Source organism: Venturia canescens, chromosome 1 (genome assembly GCF_019457755.1).
Source record: "Venturia canescens isolate UGA chromosome 1, ASM1945775v1, whole genome shotgun sequence".
Classification (NCBI taxonomy): domain Eukaryota; kingdom Metazoa; phylum Arthropoda; class Insecta; order Hymenoptera; family Ichneumonidae; genus Venturia; species Venturia canescens.
In genome coordinates, this window is record NC_057421.1 from 30,734,826 (window position 1) to 30,756,694 (window position 21,869).

Sequence of the window (21,869 nt, forward strand, 5' to 3'; positions counted from 1 at the left end):
TTTTATTTTGCTCAATAAAAAGATTCTCACTCCGTGATAATGCACGTATTTGAAAAAAAATGCGCGCAAGCAAACTTTTAACGATACTAGCTCAGGCACGCGCTGGCTGGTTTTTCTAGACAAATATATCATGTTTGTGAAATTGTTCAAAAATAAAAATTTAACCAAACTTACACCAGGCGATTTTGATAAGAATGTTTATGTAATTTCAATCAATAAATGCTACTTTCTAATGTATTTTCATTATTATTTCATGAAGTTTCTGATAAAGCAATTCAAATAAGTTAAGTCATTGATTGCATCCAACTGATTGTACATATATCAAAGAAGCTCTCGAATGGAATGTAAGATTACGATTGTACGAGGGAACCATTAGAAACAATTTTATAATGAATACATAACATGAAAATTAGAATTTATATGTGGTTTTTAATATTGAAAAACCATTTTATTCCTCTCAGCTGTACTTTTCAGGCACTTTAAAAGGCGAAAAATAATTTCATTATGATGACTAACTGTTGGTTTTTTTTACGTGCCTGTCCTTTCCGAATATGCGTATGGAATTTTACAGGTTATTAAGGATCACGCATTTTCCAATATGTCTATATTTATCCAGAATTTTCGAATCATCAATTATTAAAATTCCAATTGAATTTTATAAAAAATTGAGAATTGAGATTTTATGTTTGAAGTACTTTTTAAGCAACATTGACCAATCTATTTATAAAATAACCTTTCTTATCTAATATGTAAGCTTATGAGAATCAAATGAAATGAACGTTTGCAAATCATGCTGACTTCAATGCTAATGAACCGTCACTTGTGACATTCTGACATTCAGTGTAGCATTGATATATTATTAAAATATTCTATAGGCAATTGGCATCACCACATTATCGTCTGAAAAATAAATCCCATGCCGAAAAAATGATAAAAATAATTTTAATAAAAACATTATTGACAAGTTTGGTTTTGAAATGACCTAAAAGCTCTGAAATAATATTTTCACCGAGAATAAAACAAACGACTCCGTCATTACCCTTCGACTATGAGGATTCTGTTCCATTAATTTCTTACACAATTTAATGTGATATCGGCTAGCCAAATTCGATTTCACAAAAGTCTTTTCTTTAAGAGCATGGATCAGTCGACTAACCTCACCTCGAATTTTCGAAATGAAAATTCTCCGCTGTCGTTTGATTAATCAAAAAAAGGCTCTGTCAGCGGACGCGGAAAGATGGCAAAAATACGCTGACAGGGGCTTTTTTTTATTGATCGAACCGTGTCGAAGATATTCAATTTCGAAAATTGCAGCTATCTCTCTCGCACTCATGGTGGCGAGATAGCGATTGCTCCATCACCTTAAGGACGTTGAGGCATTAGAATGAAAATGATGTCATCGCTTTTAAACCGAGTGCGTCTTATCAAGTGAAGTGTAAAAAAAAATCAGTTCAATTTTCAGACAGTTTAGGAGCGTCGTTGCTGAGAAAAATCAATAACAATTTGAGCCAAATAACATGTAATCTTATGGAAGTCAAGACACATTCAGTGATATCTCCGTTAAAAATGATGCTAAAAATATGAAATTTTTTGGGCAACATGAACGAGGCTTGCTGAATAATGTCAATTTTTTCAGATTTATTAGGAGATTTGCTGAGATTACATTAATAATAATCTGTTTCCCTTGCAGTTTTTTGAGGCTAGGATCGTCACCGTTCGTGTTTTCGACTGAGCTTTCACCAGTTCTTCGTCTTTTTTTCCCCAACTTTTCTTTAAAGTGTATGCAACATTGCCAAACTGTAAACTGGCCTAACTTTTGAAAGGTACAGGTCATAACTTTTGGATAAAAAAAATGAATGTACAGCCTCAACTTCCTTAAGTCGAATTTGAAGTTAATTTTTCCGAACTTGCATATTTGTTTCTAAGCTGGAATCGTGGTTAGGAGTGCTGTGGTTGGTTACTTATATGATATTTCCAAGCATAAAAATTATAATCCGACCAAAAATATTGTCAGTTAGCTTTTCATGACAACATATCTGTCAGGTACACTATATGTCATCATTAGTATACGTGATCATCAAAAGTCAAAGACTATATATAAATAACGGCATATTCAGACGTAGTAGATGCCTATCAGAATACCAATAAAACGACAATAATAAAACTCGCAAAATTCGATATTACACAAACGGATTTTTTCAGCTAGGAATTTTTTATTTGGTGATGAATACCGTGAACTTGAAACAATGAAACGATCGAATTATAAAGAATTAAGGCACTCGTGTGAGTAGAAAATGAAATGATAAATAATACCATGATTATCAGATTCGGTTTGAGTTAATAAGCAGAGGTCCAAAAAAACAATTACTGGACAATCGCAAACCAATGAAAGTGCCACATGTGCGATATATGACAAAAACTAAACAAATTTGAAAATGATCGTGCTTCAAGAATTCTGAGGTATCATTCGTCAGTCACCATGATATAATCTGTGCCTTGAAATGACACCGTGACATCCAGGAAAAAAGTTACAAAAAAATGACAACAATTATAGACCGCCGCCGTACGAAGGTGAAACGAGCGTCTTCTCTGTGATTTTTCATTTCAATCCTTCGAGCAAGAGAAGAGACGAACAAAAAATAGAATAGCTTCTAGGCTTCATTACGCTTCTATAGTTCTAGGTTTTGTGTATCTACGGTATACGGCGGTGCCCCGTTTACCATTCCACAGCATGAAAGACGAGTTAATTAAAAGCAGGAGTCTGAATCGCGTCGTATGTACACTCGTAAAAATTGACCTACACGACGCGAGATGATTATATTATTTATACCCTCGTCACTCTGTTCATAATCTCTAACACTATGTACTGCTTAAGATGATTTCTTGTGTCCAACAAAAAATTATTCAAATACTCCTGCTTGGAAGGATTTTGCAAAGAATATTTAAGAAAAAACGCTCGGGGGAAATCGTGCTTTTGTAAGATTCCATCGAAGCTTTTATAATTGTTTGGTCTGCTATTTTGTGCGTGATAAAGCACTAGATGCGGAGGGGCAAGGAATTTGTAAACGATCTCTCAACTTTGCTGTCGATAAGTTTCGTTTAAACTGAGCGTTGACTTGCAAATGGAATGCGTTGCCTTGACGAATTATTATTTACCAGAAAAATATATAAGGCTTCTTTGTTGCACTAGCTGATTCTAGGCTGTGCCTTTTTCACGTACTTCCGTAACATATTCAGCATCGTTGATGCTTTATTCTACTCACGTTTACGAATCGAGCGATTTATGTGTGTTGATGACTCACCTGAAACATACAATGAACACAAATTTTTATTTATACATACTGAGATAATGTGAGAGGATTGAATTCTGGACAATTCGAATATCGACGCGAGTGGGTAAAAGTTATGCACAGACACAATATCGTACAGCACAACTCGAAATGGTCGCAATAATATGCGAATTTCCGCACAATTTTGTTTATCGCGTGCATTATGCGTTCTTCCAATCAATTTCTCTTGTTGAAATGTTGTAGATATAATTTCGCCTCTATACTTTGTGTTTATTTTAGTCAATAACGATAATTGACTTTATGAAAATCGTTTCATAATATTTTGTCGTTGCTTCCATTTCGATTACGCTACAAATATCGTATTTTTTTTTTTTTTTTAAGAAGGTAAGAATTTTTTTGGAAATATTAATTCCGCAACGTCACACATTGAAAAACATCGGGAAACTGTAACTGCAGATGAAGCTTTAGTCGTTTGAAGCTCTATTAAATTATTATAATTATTATTATCGTCTCAAATATTAAAAAAAAAATAAAATAACACTAAATTCTGCTAACACAGTTCTGCTAAAAGTTCACGTAAAAACAGTCATTCAAAAATATGGCGTGATCAGAGTCCCATTTTCATGCTAATATGCAAAATCAGCATAATAAAACATGGTAAATCCGTTTGGGTTCAACACCTCAAAAAATTCGGTTCAATATCCGTCGCAAGAGCATAAAGCCTCAAGAATATTTGACTAGGAGGACAAAGATAATATCCGAAGGATAAAGTACGATAGGTCGTTGAACAAATTGGCAGGAGTTTTTCAATCGATTATCAACGTAGCTTTGTATAGCTATAGCCCTTGGAAGCATGAATGAAAAGAGCTGATCCATCCAATAAAAATTGAACGAAGTCTGCAGCTGGAGCACCGATGATGTAAGATTATTATCGATAAAACAACAGACTTCTCTTCTCGTGAACTCTCAAATTTACAAAATCTTTTTATCAATCGACAAAGACTTGAAACAGTTGATCCAATCATTCGCAGTATCAAAATTTAGAACAAAAAATAACACCTTGTTGAAATGCGTTCGATTCAGCATTCGAAGATGTTTTCTTTGAACATGATTTTAACACGAGTTTTCGTAAAATCATAATCCAAGTATCGTTTATAAGTTTTATTTACTCGTGAACGTAGAATCCATGCACGTTACTATTTATACACATCGTTTTAAATATGTCTGTGTACAGAATGTAGATTCGAATATATGGATATATAAATAAAATTTCTTCCTTTCAACGATTTAGCTGTTTCATGGATCTCTGGAACTGAGTATGTCACAATTTTAGACAGAATTGTTTTATACATGTGGGATGATTCCGGATGTTTGCACTTGGTGAGCATTGAGGGCATATCGTTTCGACACGATCGTATACGGAAGAAGGATCTTGACGGTTGGCATTTTCTACGATAGGAATAACGATGAAGAGAGGGGATTGCAAGGGGAATGATTGAAAAAGGTAAAGAAGAGTGAAAGCGAAGAAGGAGAGGAAGAAGAAGAATAAGAAGAGGAGCGATAAGCCAAAGATGAAAAAGAAGAAAATCCTCTCAAACGCAATGGAGCGTTCGAAAATCCCCTTTTGAATATATATGCCGCCTCGGGATATTCAAGGACCTTTCAAGAAAGATTGAACGGGCACCCACTCGGGCATATATACGTGAGGAAAGAACTCGGTTACCTCGACTCTTTTGAACTTCTCGTAAACGTTTTTCTACTTTTTTATTTTTATGTTTTTTTTCCGATTCATCGCTGTGGAAGTCGAAAAACTGGAAGAAGGATGACACCTTCGAGATGCTTCAAGCTGCAATCTCGCCGTTTGACCTCTCCTGGCATTGACTGTTGGATTTTCATCCGTTAGGGTATGTTTATCCGAGCAAGGCTAGCGGAAGGAAAGGGGCATAATAAGGGATTCGCAGCAAAAATTGTCAAAAACCTTCCACAACACAAATTCGTGTCAGCAAATACTCCATCAACTCTCAGAATTTCAATGTGTCTGTGTCCTAAGCGTATCCCATTTATAGCACTTCCGGCCTCGCTGAATTAATATTCGTTTGTTGAAGAAAAAAGTAGTCTTGATTTGAACGCCTGGTCAAATGGGCACACATAGAAAATGAACAAATGAAAAACGTACATGACCGTCGTGCTAAAGACAGCAACACTCTACACGCGCACAAATTCGCATTTTATCCTAAATAATCTCGCGTCTTAGGAAACTCAGTTAAGATCACTCGCGTTTCATAAACTGTCACAACAACGCTGTCATCGCGGGAAAAACAGCTTGACAATTTCAGGATAATTGTGACGCAGTTGGCTCTCCAACTCATGCAGAAATATACCAACATCTATGCATGTACTCTAATAAACATAGCGCGTGTATACATATATTTATAGGTATATAAGCAAAGCTTCACTGCCTGAGAGTTTTCCCTTCCGTTTCTCGCCCTTCATTCCTTCCTTCCTTCCTTCCTTCCTATGTCGTTCCGACAGACGAACACTTTTGCCTCATGCGAGTCAACGACGAAGACAAATTACCTACTCCGCGGCCCCTCTTTCTGCTCACACAATCGGTTTACGCGTGAAATTTTATAGTACTTAACACTCCAAAACTTGTTCTGTGGATCGTATTATACTTTTGTGAAGTGCTTTCTCCGAGTATGTCAGTATATGTGTGTTCTTTGAGCATGTAGTAGCTGACTGTGGCATTATATTTATGACTGTGATGACATTCAAGTGCCACTTGAGTTATATGTATAGAAATAAGGCCTTCCTGATCTCAGGATTTTCGGGATTTCTTATACAATTTACACGAATAAAAAGCATTCGAGACGCGAGTGAGATGATTTTCGGGCCACATCTAAGTAATCTCTGGGGTGTAAGAAATTTCATTTCGATCGAAGGAATGCCAAGATACAATTTTTTACGCTCATAAATTTGTTTGAAAGTTCCGAGTCTTTCACAGTGGAATCTCCTTGGGTAGCTAAAAGTGATGCTGAACAAGAGAAAAAAAAGTTGATCGGTTGACCGTACTCGAAGGACCGTAGAATAAAAGAACATCGTAGAATAATGCATGCATCCATCGAAGAATCTGTGAGCAACTTCGACGTCTGAATTAATGAGGAGCGTATTCGTTCGATAGTGAAGAAAAGAAATCGAATAAATCTTATTCGGAACTCCTTCACTTTCTGACAAGATCCATAAGCATTGTTCCCAGTCGGCATTTTACAGGCCGGCAAGTGATGGTGGAATAATCGCATTTGGAAATTCAACTATTTTGAGCGGAGATTTCTCAAATAGGAGAAGAAAATAATCGAGAACTTCGCGATATGGCTTCGCCAAGTGCCAGGGAAAATAATTATTTATTGACTAAGAGGGGCTATTCATATTCAGCGATTTTATTCGATAATTCACTTTACGGAAAATAAAGAATATTGAATAGTACTGAAAAAAGGAGAAGTTAGATCTTACACACTTTCTTCGCACTGCATCATCGTCGACTGAGAAATGCTAATTTTATAGGAAATGCGATGGAGCTTTCACAAATGGAACATCACAAAAGAAACTTTGCAAATAAGTGAGGATGCGACGATATTTCGTGAATAAGTTTTCAATTTGTATTGTATTTCATCTAGCTTTGTTCACATTTGTGCCCGCAACTCGCGTCTTTTCGTGATCTTTCGTCTCATATTTTATGAGACGACTTGATCAAAATCCTGTGGAAATAGTAATGAATAGGATTTTGTAATTAGACTCTCACAGATGAGTTGGATAGGAATTTTGAAAATCATTCTCGAAATTCCATAAACATTTGTACTGGAATTACTTTATTGGATAAGGCTCCGATGATGGAATATTCGACTGTAATTGAAACGCTTAAAAATAATTTTTCACAGTTCGAAGCTGCTACGCGTGAATACAGCGCAATACTTTTCACGATAAAAAGCTTTTGTTACGCCCGCTGGAAAAAAAATGTTCACGTTGAACTTTTACACAACTTTTCATTGCACCACCGATAACCCTTAAAGAACAGATGGTTCGCAGTATCAGAGAAAAACTTTGTATCTATGTATATGATGCCCTCGTCGAGAACGATCATGGCAAAGAGATTCTCAACTCGTCGAGTACTGGCCATTGATAATATGCCCTCGTTCTTCTAGCGATGTTATCGCGCTACGTAACCAATTCAGTGTCGCTGGGTCGAAGAAAAGAGCTTAGTCGATTACAGGCGGTATTTAAACATTGAGTTTATAAAGTGCAACTTTGAGAGCAATAAAAGTCTGTGATTTTGATAGCAACTTCCAATATTTATTGTTGGGGACAAAAAACCTCAGAACACATGGTCGTTTAGGTGGAACTACGCTGACTGCACTTTCGTATAATTTGTGTTAAAAGATTTGTTAAGGTCGATCCCCTACGACAGCCCCAACCAAAAGTTATGTACCGTCTGCATATTAAAAGGGTTGATAATTCGTTCGGATCGTAATCAATAACTTTGTAAAGACCCTATATACGTACTCGGTGACAGCAGATATAGTACAAATATCATTTGCTTTCGTAAAATTTATTCTAAAAGTATTTTTGATCTGACATCGCGAGTAAATTTTTAGACGAAACTATCCGGGCTACGCTTCAACAACACAGAAAAGGTTGCCTATATACAGACGACATTCGCTTGTTCGCTTGCAAAATATATCGTATGCAGCCTAAACCTTCGTACTTCTCGGGACTATATCTGTCAAACTAGATGGTCAATCACCTTGATTTTTTTTCACAATATCTGTGATATCCTGCTCTAGCTTCTCCTCGTTTTTTATAAACTTCCTAATTTTAGTACTAACGGTAGAATTAATAATGTGCTGTTTGCCTATGCATGGTCCATATATGTTACGTGTTAATTGAGTCAACTTCAATTACATATATCTCGGGTTCGGGATGGTGAATCTTGTTAAAATTTTATAAAGCTGTTGTTCACATGTTAAACAATACTTATGCCAAATTTAAATAATTTCCTAATTTAACTGTCTCGTGGAGGAACCACCTTAAAACTGGCATCGTCGATAGAACATTTCTAGCATTTGGTTGGGCGTCACATTATTGTTTTGACATTATGAATGAATATTTCAACGGTCGGTCAAGTATCTGCGGTTATATTGGTTCTCGTATCATTCTACGAAGCAAACAAGAGAACGGATGTATACGGTTCTTGCGTGATGATTTTATAAATAGCCAATTGTTGTTTCTCGGTAACTGAGAACCGCGACAGAGTCTAAAACAAGGAGATTTGAAAAGATATGGGAACTGGTAGTTTCTGGCGAAGGAAGCGTTACTCAAGACTTCCAAACACGTAGAGAAGTTCATAAATTGGATACATCATAGAATGTTTTCGAACGTCATTCGTCTGACGTGAAATCCTTTGGTGTCCATAACATATTTAGTATTTCAACACAACATTCGTGAATATCAATTGTGTAGATGAGAAAGGAAATTTTTTGTTCGAACTCAAACCAGTCTGTTGGATGCTCAAGATTTTAAAAATAATCGTATAAGAAAAACTTCCTGTTGCGAGTTCATAGAAGCACATTTCTCATCAAATGTTCTGCTGCACTTAATGGCAAACGAAGTCGATTGAACGTTGCAGTTTATCCCATAAAAACCAGAAAACAATCTCCTCATATTGCTAGTCTATGTACATAGAAAGTTTATCTTTAATATAATGATGCAGATTGATTACGATGAAAATGCAAGGACAGCACATAGAGTGCTTCAACTGCACGTCAAAGAGAACATGAAAATTTGCATTTATACAGGAAAGTTTGGGCGACCCAAGAGTCGCAACTAGGTAGTGTATAACAGAACTGTATATACATGTGGAGCATACCCGTGATGTATTTTGCCAGAGTTTCTCGTGGGCAACCTATACTCGGTTGGGAACTCTGTCTAAAATTAAGAATTTGGGAACAATATTATAAGTCCAGGGGCTTAAGAAGAATCCAATAAAATAGTTAAAAACTCATTGGATTTAGTTAAAAGTGCGGACAATACACGACACACATCGGGGTCTCGAAAATAATCGACGGCAAAAGTTGTTTCGTATTTCCTGTGCTACTTGGTTATTGATCTGAAATGACGGAGTTAGAAACGGTCAAAAAAACTGGAGTTTGTAAAAGCATCGTCCGTGAAAGATCAAAACACGATAGATAACGCATATTCAAATGTAGCGCTCATAATATCGTGTTTTTTAGAGATATTTACGTTGAAACGTGAGAGTGTTTCAAATACGCTTCTGCGATTGTTTAGGAAGGCTCCATAACTAACCGTTACGACTCAGCAGGATGACGCTGAAGTTTCCAACGTTGGAGTCCAACGAAATGATCGAATAAAACTCTCCAATAATTCCAGTAATTCTCCTATTTTGTTCCCTGTCAAATTTGCGATTCGTAGTTTTTCAAGCTGCACCAACGATTCGTTAAATAAACAATTGGTGAATTAAAAACGTTTTTTTCGTTCATTTCGTTGGAGTCCAACGTTGGAAACTTCAGCGTCGTCTCAGCAGGGACTAGTTCTTCATCGATAAGTGGATTATAGAAGGGCGACAAGAGGTTAAATCAAGAGATTCATCTCCCCTTTTGAGTTCTCACTGATATACTACATAATCGTGTACGTAAACACCCTCAGCAGAATAAAATTCGCTGGTCATGATGCTACAACACGGACGAGGATGCTGCTACTCATTCTGTCATTTATCCATGGTGGCGCCTCTCGTACAGTAAATATGGTCGCTGTCACATATGTCAGATGCTTCGCGTGTATTCTACCGGATTTATCCGTGAATTTTTATTGAAATGGCGACAAATAAATTTCGTAATGAGCAGTGAAGTAGTGTGAATCCGGCTCTGGTATTTTCGGTTGTGGCAAATGCGTGTGCAATTTGCGATAAAATAATCTTTGTGACCGACTTAAAAGGTGTCGTGACGTACATTTTGTGATATTTTTTATATTCGCGTAATCGTTATACTCGCGACGATATTCGGTAGAAACGGATTTTAGTTTGATTATTGGACCCTTGGCGTAGCGTATACCATCGCTCGATGACTCCTAACAAAGACAACCAGCATACGCGTGCACATTTTCCCGAAAGCTTTGAAAATTTGACGATTATACGGAAACAGTCTCTCAGACGCTCTCAATTCTACGTTTTTAAAATGTAGATTTTGTTAAAAGTTTTAATTAATGGAAAATAATTCAAACTAATGAAAGATAATTCGAGTTTACCGCGTTACATCTTTTATTAATGAAATCAAATGCTCGAGACCCCGTGCCCCTCTCAGTTTTATCAACCCCATGAATCCATTGCATTTTTCAAGCTCATTTGCCATAAACGTTTTTTTCCAATATTGCGAACGTTTAACCCCATTCACACGATGCTATTCTCGTATAGTAAGTAGCATACGTGGTCAACTTCGGTAAAGCACAAGTAAATTCCATAAGAATATAACGCACAGGACAGCAACATATCGCGTGGAAGATGCTTTAGATACATTCAATAAAAATATTAGATAAAATCATCTTTTCCGGGGTAACAAGATGGCTCAGTAAAGTAAACCAGTAAAAAAAAAGAAAGAAATTGTTATATGGCTCTGGTGATCCGGTCAAGACTCACCCGCAGATCCACGAATGACGTCTCCTGGGTATGCTGCTAGGAGGCACGAGGAGCAAAGGTGCCGTTCCCTTTATAACAACACTAGCGGTAGACGAGCTAGGATCGCTTGTTGGGAGCCTTAGCTCCGGTACCTGGAGATTGCTGTTCATTCTCGTATCGATAGTGGCCGATGAGTTCCAAGGCCCGGTAACGACGACTACCCGACCATTGTAACCGCCGACTCTCCAGGAGCCCTCGCCCACTGAACAACAATCGCCATTTTAACCGCAACGGTTGATTTTTCTCGTTAACTTTTGTCGTTTAACTTTCTCGCAGATTTGACAAGAGCCAAGATATTCCACGATCAAAATTGATGAGGTTTCCACACATTTAAAACACACAGATAGAAGTATCGAATTGAAAGATGAAAAAATAAATAAATAAAAAAAATAAAAACAGAAAAGAAAGACTTATACGAGATGTTGCAAGTTTGTTATTTTATATTTTCACGATTTACCGAATTTCTCAAAACGTTTTTCCCTTCACAATTTCACCTCGCGGCATTTTATTATTCACACTACACACCACACAGATGTTTTACGTGCAACGACACAAATATTTCGAAGCATAGTCGGAGGAAGAATTAATAGAAACTAAAAAATACGATGAACAAGATGCGCTTGCACTCATTACACGGATCATCATTCTCACCATGCGTATCAAATCGGATGTCAAACTTTTCGCTTTCTTTCACAAATTAATTCTCCGCAGTAACAAACATTTACACAGCAAAAAGTTTATAAATTAAAGTTCGATACATTCGGTCTGGTAGTGCAGAACATGAAAACGGTTAATGTTAAATCGGAGCTTGTATCGATGTCGAGATCGGAGCGATAACAACGAATATGCGCTTTTGCAGAAAAGTTTCGGCTTCCCTTCGTTGTGTCTCGGTTTACTCGGCTTTAGTTTCGATCGTATCACACATCTGTGTTTGGGAAACAAACACACGAAAAAAAAAAATGATAAGACGTATAATTAACCGTCATTTCGATAGTATATGCACACTGAGTTAATTGTTTGGGAAAGCTAATCAAAACGATCGAAATGGCGGTGCTGACGAAAAATCGAAATGAAACGAATCAGTCGTAATACTTTATAGCATATTTATGGATGAATACAGGAATTTCAATACTAAGTTAGAAAATAGTTGAATTCACAAATTCCGTTGGCGTAATGAACGACGCGACATTTTTTGATGAAATTAAAAAATAAACACAATCCATATTTTTTCAATGCGTTAAGCTACAGAGTTCGAAGAGGTCGCGATCGAGAGAAAAAAAATGAAAAATACGTCAGCTTGCAGTATTCTCTGAAATACTGTAATTACTTAATTATTAAAGAAATAAATTTGGAAAGTCATAAAAAACAGCTGAAAAACACATCGCTCCTGTAAAGACTCTCTGGAAGCGATAACATAAACGTTCTTGTCTTAATGGCGAAGACTTCACGTATGTACAAATGAATCTATTTTCGACTCCATACACGAACCGATTGTTCATTCCTAAAAGAAGGTTGAATGGCGTTTTCGTCACCGCCCATGTACAAAACTCCGAAGAATTTCAGCTAAACTCGAATGGTACACTGAATGAATACGAAGTCTTCTACTTGAAAACACTTCTTTGTTCGGCCAGTGGATAAGCAGTTCAATCGATCGTCAATTTGTCCGTAAATAACGGGCATTGAAGGATTTGTATAACGCTACAATAACGTCATGGATAGGGAGCAGCTCTACGTATAAACCGCCCTACTGGAGTTATTACAACAAGCTCTTATTGATCCCCTTATAGGCACTTTGCATTTGTGCCAACGGCACAAGTGACAAGAAAAACATGTCTCGGTAACCCCTCTTCCTCTTTTCATCGCAGTTTCTTTATCCCCAGATAAAAACAAAAAGACGACACCGCATACGAGCGGCTTCTTCTAGCGATCTTTTTTTAGTCGACCTCATCAAGTGGCAAAAAACTTTTGTGTTTTCGTTGCCTAGAACTCATATTGTTGTTAACGTAACAACCGATCTTGCCTACTGCCAATGTCTGAAAGCAATCACATCAGCGAGAAATTCTAACTCAAATTATGTTATCTTTCAAGCCTTATTTGCTAATGTTCAATGTTTTTTTTTTTTTTCCAATGGTGTCTTTGTATATTAAGAATTTATAGAAAATATGAAGCCTCTCGGTCACTCGTTCCTGCGGCCAAGTACGAAATTTCAGCCAGCAAAAATCAATGGAATTGGCCGAAGAAGAAGAAGAAGAAGAAGAAGAAGCAAGTCACTGGGCACTAAGTAAGTCGGAGTAACCGATAAAGTGAGATGAGAGTGCGGGGTTAGTAATTAATGTATTCGAAATGCAAATTTATGGAAGCTTCTTGCTAGTGGCAACAAAATGCTGTGCCGTTCTAAACGATGCCCGTTGAAACTCGTTCCCGAGAGGAGAACTTTTAGAGTATTAAAAAATGCACCGTTTACCGTCAATTCAATTTGCGGACGTCAAAAATGACGTCATGAAATTCAAAAGTTTGCAGGCAACGTTAGCAGATATCTCGTTTGACGAGCGGAAGTCTTGAAAAATGTAACAACAATCGCCAATCCATTTTATATCCATGCAGTCGCTGGTTTTCCTATGTTTTATTTGTACTAATATGTGGGATTGATTTTGCACGACAAAGATTTGATAATGGAGATGAAAATGGAGGAGGTTAACATTTTTCACGATTTTCTAACTATTCGCAATTTTTTTTTGTGAAAGATTTCTGGCGTATTATATGCATCGAATGACTGATGTAAATTTGATCGTGGAGAGTAATTTTATTCAAGGGAAACGAAGCACTATTTATCATTCTTGAATTTATCACCCCGGAAACTGAATGAACAAATTTGCACTCCATTTTCTGTTTCAGCTTTACAGGTAACTGCTGCTGATAGTTTGATACAATAATGGTAATTAAAAATGAATAGCACATGCATCGTGCATATGCAGAGTTGCATGAAAAATTGAATCGTGTGAAACGTCGAAGCAACAATTTCATTAGTCCTTGTTTTTTCTGGACTCAAATTTGACAAAGTATTGTGAAATTTACAAAATATGAGACGGGCATATTCGCCTCGCCATGAAAATTATTCGTTACGGGAATCTTTGTTAAAAATGATGGAAAAAATAGTTCCTGAAGCTCTTATTACTTTCAATTATTCAAGAATATGAATTGACGATGAGTATCATTCCGAATGGTGGACCAAGTGCAAAATCCTTTATAATTCGCTTTCTTTTCCTGTTATTCCAAGTGTACCTACCAGATTAAAAGGTAGGAAATGGTTTTGTGTGAGTGTATATTAATCGAGAAGAGAAAGATATGATAAGAAGTGACAAAGAGAAAGAATCTCGATTTTCCAGTCGAGAAAATTTCTCCAAAGGGTGAGCGAAACGAATGGGGAGACTCCTTAGCGTTCAAGCAGAAGTGTAGAAAGTAGAAAATATAGCAGTGAACCTACAGAGGCGGAAATATGTGATCCAGGGAGTTCTTCAATCGATTATGTACTGTGATATTGAATTAAATGAAAAATAAATTAAAAAATGAGTGAAAAATTAAAAAAAAAAGCAGGATCGATATAGTACGAATAATAAAATTAATTAAATGAATGGAGGGAGTAACACGATTCCATTCGGACCGGTGAAGCATTCCTTATCTTTCTGATTTATAATATTCGTTATTGAGAAAATCTGAATGGCGAATCTCGTAGTGATAATTACCGGAAATTATAACGAATTCTGCAAGAGCGCTTTCGAAATTACGTAAAACGTTATCATTGAAAATTTACGGTTCTGGAGCAACGTTCACCTAAATTTTCTACGTCATTCATACACGGATACGTAAAAAGATGGAGAAGAACATCAGTCTGTATGGTCATCCGTTCACCGAGCACGTATTCTGTATCAACGTATTTTGCATTTCTACGATATATTCAGCAAAGAGTGAGTTAATTTTTATGCAAATTTTTTCCCTTCCGCATGGCCGTGTCTACTTCTCTTGATATAACCAGGAAAAAATTCTCATCTTCCGGAAACTGTGGTTCGTTATTTTAGCTTTTCTTTTGCATGATGAAAAAAACGCCATTTATCTCTCGACGTTTATGCAAGCATTATTTTTCGTTACGACGCTTCAGTTCGTTTTTTTTTCGGCTCCAGCCAAAAACCATCGGTTGCGACTATGAAACGACATTTCTCATAAGTTTGTACGACAAAAATCGATAAATCCTCGCAAGAACTTTTCCAAATTTTCGATTCTTCAATATTTTTCAAGGACAATAAAAAACGTTGAGAAGTTTTCCAATAAAATATCGAGCCTCAGGCCAGCACAATAAGTTAGAGAATCGATTGAATGGCACCGAGGGTTGAAAAAAATCTGCAAACTTTCATCGACCTGGTTCATCAGCGTAGCCAGCTCTTTGTCATTATCCTACTTTTCGACTTGACTACCGCCCGATATTTTCGTGCGGATTTTACCCCAATTACATCGAGTTCTTCCTCTTACGAAAAATTTAAAAATACCTCGCGGGCCTTTCAATAAGTATTTATACGAAAGCGCTTAATGAAGATGATAGTACCCAGTGAAGTTTTCAAATGCGCAGCTTTCACTATTGCACGTACATCCATACATCCCTGCGAAGCCCTGAGAAACGAAGCCCGCGGAGATCACGACAGAAAGGTCTTTTTCGTTCACGATTCGTTGACACGTTCTTTGGGGAATCTTATGCGAGAGCTTGCTACTCCTAGCGAGAGATCGTAAAACATCGAGCTCATGCCTCGAGTTAAATTAGTTGGCTAACTTGTTTAAACGTGAAATGAAATGAGATGCATTAAGCAGAAAGTTACGAAACAAAAGCGGAGAAATCTAATGCACACCTGCCCGAATGAGATTTTCCCTGGAAATTTGAGATTTTTTTCTTTTCATCGCGAGACCAAAGATTCGATCACGATAAAAATCGTTACGTGGAAACAAACCGCGTCGTTGATATCCCCAATTATTTTTATTCGAGCATATTATGTAACGAAAGTGAAGGTCCGTCGATTGTTTTTTACACAAAAGCGTTTATTTCACTTGTGAAAAAGGAATATGCGTATGTGCTACCGATAAATTTCAACGTGCCAAGCCATGTGCGCGAAAAGCTCGCGTGTTGTTGCAACTGTGTGAACGTCGTATCACTTCCACGACCCGCCATTGTCATCCTGCCCCGTCTTTTCCCCTACATTATCTCTTGCAAAGAGGAAATTTATTCGGCGCGATCAGCGCATGTGGAAACTCTTGTCTTACACGTATTTACTCGACAAGAGTAACTCCAATGACAATCACCACAGCCGCGATTTTCTCGATGGCTATATATCTATATTCGAATAAAAATGTCAACAAACTGCGCGATCGTCATTCGAGTACTCGTCGGCAAGTATCGTCGTTCCTCTCTGTCGACAAACATACCGCTCACGAAAACCGGCACTTCTCTTTTACCCAAATGAAATAACGTGAAAAAAAATGATTTTTTCATCATTTACAATTCTCCCGATCGATGGAAAAAGCATTAAAATCTGCGTAGACAAATATTCTTTCATTTTTCATTCCACAATAAAATTATTTCTGTTATAATGAATATTTTTGATAAAAGTCCTTGTGATAAAATCATTCATGCGAAAGATTATCTCACGAAACATAAATAACACAATTGTTTAAAAAAGGCCAGACGACTGACGCACTTATATGTCACACTTTAAAAACGTTTGTAACACTGGGAATTTTCTTTCCACACTTTCCTAATACCGGATCAGCAGAATAACTTCAAAACCGTTTGCCACGATTGGACTTGCAATACTAAAAGTCTGTGATGAAGTCTGGACCTTCTTTATTTTCGTCAATACAACTCCCAACGGTAAATATTATGAAGCTAGTTTCAGAGAATTCTATGGCATTGTCGCGTCTTCGTTTACAAACACATTTTTCGAGAATGGGAAACTCGGATTTGACGCATGTCTCGTGGATCACCTTTTTTGCAGTATCTCAGCATTTGTCTCTTGTACAACAACGTACGACAACAAAATTTTCTGTCGATTTCAAAAGATTCAGAAAAACAATTGCGCCAATGCTGCGGAAACTTTGAGCTCGTTATCACTTTGCTCATCTCCAACGTTGTAATATTCTTTCGAAGAAATTTCGGTTCGAAAAGTTGCTTTCCAGTCCGAATGAAGTTATGAGGCATTTTGCGAACTGAAACGTTCACTATTATGATAAACGCTATATATCAAAACTTTGGCCAACGTGGCTATAGTTTGTTACCGACTAACTTTCATGACGATTCAGAGAGTTGAGCGATCGATGGTAGATGATTTCCACGATTAGGTTTTGGTGTATTATTTCAGTGCCCCCCGCCCCTCCAATTATGTATCGTGCTCCAAGCGCCTAGTTGAGCCTGATCAAACGAAACGGGAAGCGAGGTATATTCGCCTCTTCAGAATTATTGGTTTGGGGCAAAACCTTTCTGCATCATAAATTACACATATCTGTCTATATTGAGTCAAAATTTCTGTATGTTTTGGGTTTAATGGATGATATGATGTAATATTTACCGGTTCAAATTTGTAAGCCATACCGAACAAGTAAACACCGATTCTCTGTACGTAAAGGAAACGCGTCAATATGAGAAAAAGCAAAAATATTTTCGGAGAAAAGCGAATCATTTTCTGCTGATTCGTACACTCGGTTACGAATTTCGTATATATTTGCTTGATGCATTCAGTTGAATTTCGTTGAAATTAATGCGACACTGGACCGAATTACATGCGTGGCTCGGGAATAAAGCTTGTGAGGGGTCCACAACCATGCAGCTCCCAGCAAACTAACGAACCAATCGACCATGAACCGATATTCAGCCAATTTATGTTGAACTTAACCGATTTCTAATAGGGTGAGCGAAGTTCAGTGTTTGTAATTAATGAAACGAAAAGACAATCGAACGTGCAGGCAGAATTTAAATTAACGACAACTGATGGATAGTAGATTCATCAATGCGTTGAACGAATTAATGCGATGATTGACCCAATTTATTTTATCCCCACGCAGAAAGACGAACGAAGCAATTCATGAGCATATAATGAAATGAAATTAAGTTTACTTTTTTTTAAAGTTTAAACTCCGTAAAAGATATGAAACGATTTTTCTACAAATTGAACGCCTTCGAATCTCGGTTTGCTGTTTCGGTTGCCTCAGCAAATCCATCTTCTTGCAAAGAACATATGCAGAAGATCTTCATTCTTTCCACGCTTTTTTTTTATCAAACGAAAATACAAGGTTAGCCCGAGTAAAGAGAGGCTTAGGATTTGGAATGAAACAACGAGCCAGGATTTGTCACATAAACAATATCACTTATCATGATCCCTCATAAGGTTATAACCCATCGTGTGATCGGTCGTTCGGGTCGGCGATAGGAAATGTGAAGCGTTTTATTCCACAGCACGTACTAACGAACGAAGTTATTCTATTCATGTACGTGGGGACCGAGAATAATGCCATTTCGCGTCGAGTCTTCGTCCTCCATTCCGTAAATTGCACGTTAACTACAGAAAAAAAAACTGCACACTCTAGCACCAACTTGTATGAAATAACATTGAAAAAACTTTTTCGACGCAAAGAACCACGGAGACCCCGAAACTCTCATTTGAAAACCGTGAAATTCTGCGTCCGTAGAAGACGATTCTAACATTGACATTTGTCATAGAAAGCGAAATTCTTGACGGAAACAGGTTTTCATGTTTACGAAATCTTCTTCTCGGACAGAGTCTAATGAAACGACGAGATTTGAGGAAACATTCTATCCGATCTTTCAGTCTCCTCGCCGCTTATAATTCTTTCATTCCTCATTATCATAATGACCGTTTGATCGATCCGATAATATTCGCTCGATATTATTTCGATTTTTTATGATTTTGCTTCAGCTCGTAAAACTTTTGGCCAAATTTTCGATTTTTTCTTGAATATCTTCTCGAATAATTCAACGAAAATGATTGTGTTACATGCCCCAAACAGTGAGGCTGAAGGTCGCATTGAAAAGTAGATTTTTCTGATTGAGGCGTTGGGTTCTTGAAGTAGTTGGGGAATCACGTGGTCAGACGCGCAGTTGAGTAAACGACACGATCAGAAAATATCCGTTAAAAAACTACGTCAACGATTAATGCACGAAATTTATTTTTCCTCTACCTTCGTACTCATTGTTCGTAGCATCCCTCATTGATCCACTGCTAGGTGAACTTTTCAAGTACACGAAATTTTTCCATTCAAGAACCCGGATCATCATAGAGACTCGTTTATCACGGATACACGGATGGATAGGAAAGGTCAGGAGCGAAGGATTGGGTTTCTTGTCGAGCATACAACGTTTGATCGTATCCGTATATTCTGGCGTAGTACGAGACCTGCTGAGCAAAAGACAAACGAGTGTCCCAAGTTCGTATGTATTGCGTACACATGACGTGTGTACGTAGTACTTCCAAGAGGATTGAATGGGTAATGGGACGAACCAGAATGGCATTTATGGAGAAAGAGGAACAGGTCCAGGGCAGGTCGTGCGAGAGAAACGAGGATACCGAATGATGGTTTAGTGCTCATCATACCCACGATCAAATCTCCTCAATTCATTTTCTAGTGCTTTTGCTTCGACGATCTTCGGCGTAGGTACTTAAAGCATTAGTACACATACACATAATACACCACCAAGCTCTCCTGTACGCGAGTTCTTTCAATTTGAAAGCAATTATGTTGATTGGATTAGAAAAAAAACGTAATAATATCAGGGATTCGCTCAGTCAATCAAAGAATTGACGATATGAACTTGCACTGAATATGCACTGAAGGAATCTTGCGTTGGTATAGATATAAGTGCTGGAGCATTCAATCATGAATTAGTGTCACGTTCAACTTTTTTTCTCGACTTCTATAATAATTGAGACCTTTCACATTTATCGAGAAAGTTACAAACTATCGTCGGATCGATGGAAACATTTAAAGTTCATCAGAAACACTTGTTAAATAATGCGTTACAGTATAATTGTAACGCATCGAAGAGAATCTTACGAATCTGTCTAGTGAATATAGCCTCAGCATTTCAAGATTTTCTCAGCCCCTGAAAAATCGGGTGTAGGCGATTGAACTGCGTGAACGACACGACGCCCAATAAATATATGAACGACTGAAAATAGTTCGATTGTGGCAGAATGAAAAAATTCGAATGAGGAGCAAAAATTTCTTCTACATGGGCCGAGTCCTTTCATATGCGAGAATGTTCCCATATAGCTTGATTATGAAACTTCGATTTCAAGACTATAAAAAACGACTAGTTATTCATGGAAAAAGATGGCAAACAGCGAGAGCCAAATGACAATACGAATCTCCCCTTGCTTTACTGTTATGAGGCGTATAAAATTGAATGGTTGCATCCGTACGAGTACTGCCAGTGGGTAGTATCTGATTGTGAATATCCTTTAAGTGCAAGGATCATTGTGATCGTAAAGCTTGTGCAGAGAAATAAGTAACAGTGAAAACCGTGGAACACTCATGTGGACGATTTGTAAGCTATATTTGAGTAGATTCACTGAAGAATATTTGTTGCTACACCGCACCACAGCGAAATACTAAAGCTGCAAGAAAGCACACGAACCGTGATTTCTCTCATGTTCGCTCGTGATTTCATCAAAAATCGAGACAACGCTGTTGAATTCAAACAATTTTAAGTCTTTTATTTTTTTTTCTCTTTTGTAGAACTTTCTAACGGTTCTCTCGTATAAAGTGTAAGTTCGATTGCACGCAATCGCTAAAATGAGAACGAAAATTGCCAAGCTTTTCGAGACTCACGTATCCTCGAGAGTTTGGAGCTTGGTCAATTCTACGAGCCCAAGGTAGTCTGTGACGTGACAAGAAAATGAGAAAAATCGTGAGAAAAGTGCATCAGAACCTCATTACAAAAAGCGTCGCTTGTTGATGTATGGTTTTCTATGAAACATTATTTTGCACCATAATAAAGAAAGCAGGCGATGATAAACAGAGAAACCAAACGAAAACAGAACGTAATAAGCTTTGAAGAAATTGAATTTTCATGGAGAAAATAGTTATAAATAACGAACAGATATTTCGAGTGTTAACTGTAAAGGAAATTTAGTAATTTCCTCAGAGTTACTTCGTTGATAAGTGTGCATAGTTGTCATAAGGAGGTTCGGTTTCCTGGTCGTTGCGAAGAGTGCATTTATCGAAATTCAATAACCTTTAACCACCTACACTATCGTACATCTATCTCGTATCAGTATATCGTGACAGTTCTTCGATGCTTTTCAAAGTACATATATACGACCGGGAATTCGTTTGAAATACAAGTCTCATATATTCTCTCATATTTTTTATATACGCCATGTAAACGTTAGTCGTGTGAATGATAAACAAATATATCTACACTCGCATACACATAGTAATGCTGTCCAGGAGATAAAGCATTCGTTCAACTGGTCAAATGACGAGTATCAGGGTTTCGCGACTACGAATTACTGGTGTAGAGTAAACGACGTTTTTTCGACATTTGCATGTGTGAAAAGGACGTTTCACAAGCTGCCTTTAGCGATAGACTCGTTACGATAAAAAGGAAAATAAAACTCGATGTATTTTTTCACACGCTTTAAAAACTCGGCCTCAGTTTTACGACTTCCAATATACTTGAGCCTGGCAAAGTTCAGGCATAAAATTTCACCGCGGGGAGAAAGAATACTTCGTAGAACGAACGACCTTTGATTGATAGAGCACTTTCGAAAAGCATTTCACAA

The 21,869-nt window shown here is 37.3% G+C and overlaps 1 protein-coding gene across 7 annotated transcripts in view; it reads right to left on the minus strand.

Annotated features, from left to right (window-relative positions):
• dnc (phosphodiesterase dunce) overlaps positions 1–21,869 on the minus strand; it is a 423,146-nt gene that overhangs the window by 194,457 nt on the left and 206,820 nt on the right. The window contains exons 1-2 of one of the 7 annotated variants that reach the window (XM_043424850.1): positions 16,770–16,852; positions 10,993–11,956 (exon numbers count right to left, since the gene is read on the minus strand). The exons of 5 other annotated variants lie outside the window; for them this stretch is intronic. In XM_043424850.1, the coding sequence (XP_043280785.1) occupies positions 10,993–11,141 (149 nt within the window). In that variant the 5' untranslated portion in view covers positions 11,142–11,956; positions 16,770–16,852. Of the gene's footprint in view, positions 1–10,992; positions 11,957–16,769; positions 16,853–21,869 lie in introns of those variants that run through there. One more of the 7 variants, XM_043424805.1, reaches the window with a different exon arrangement.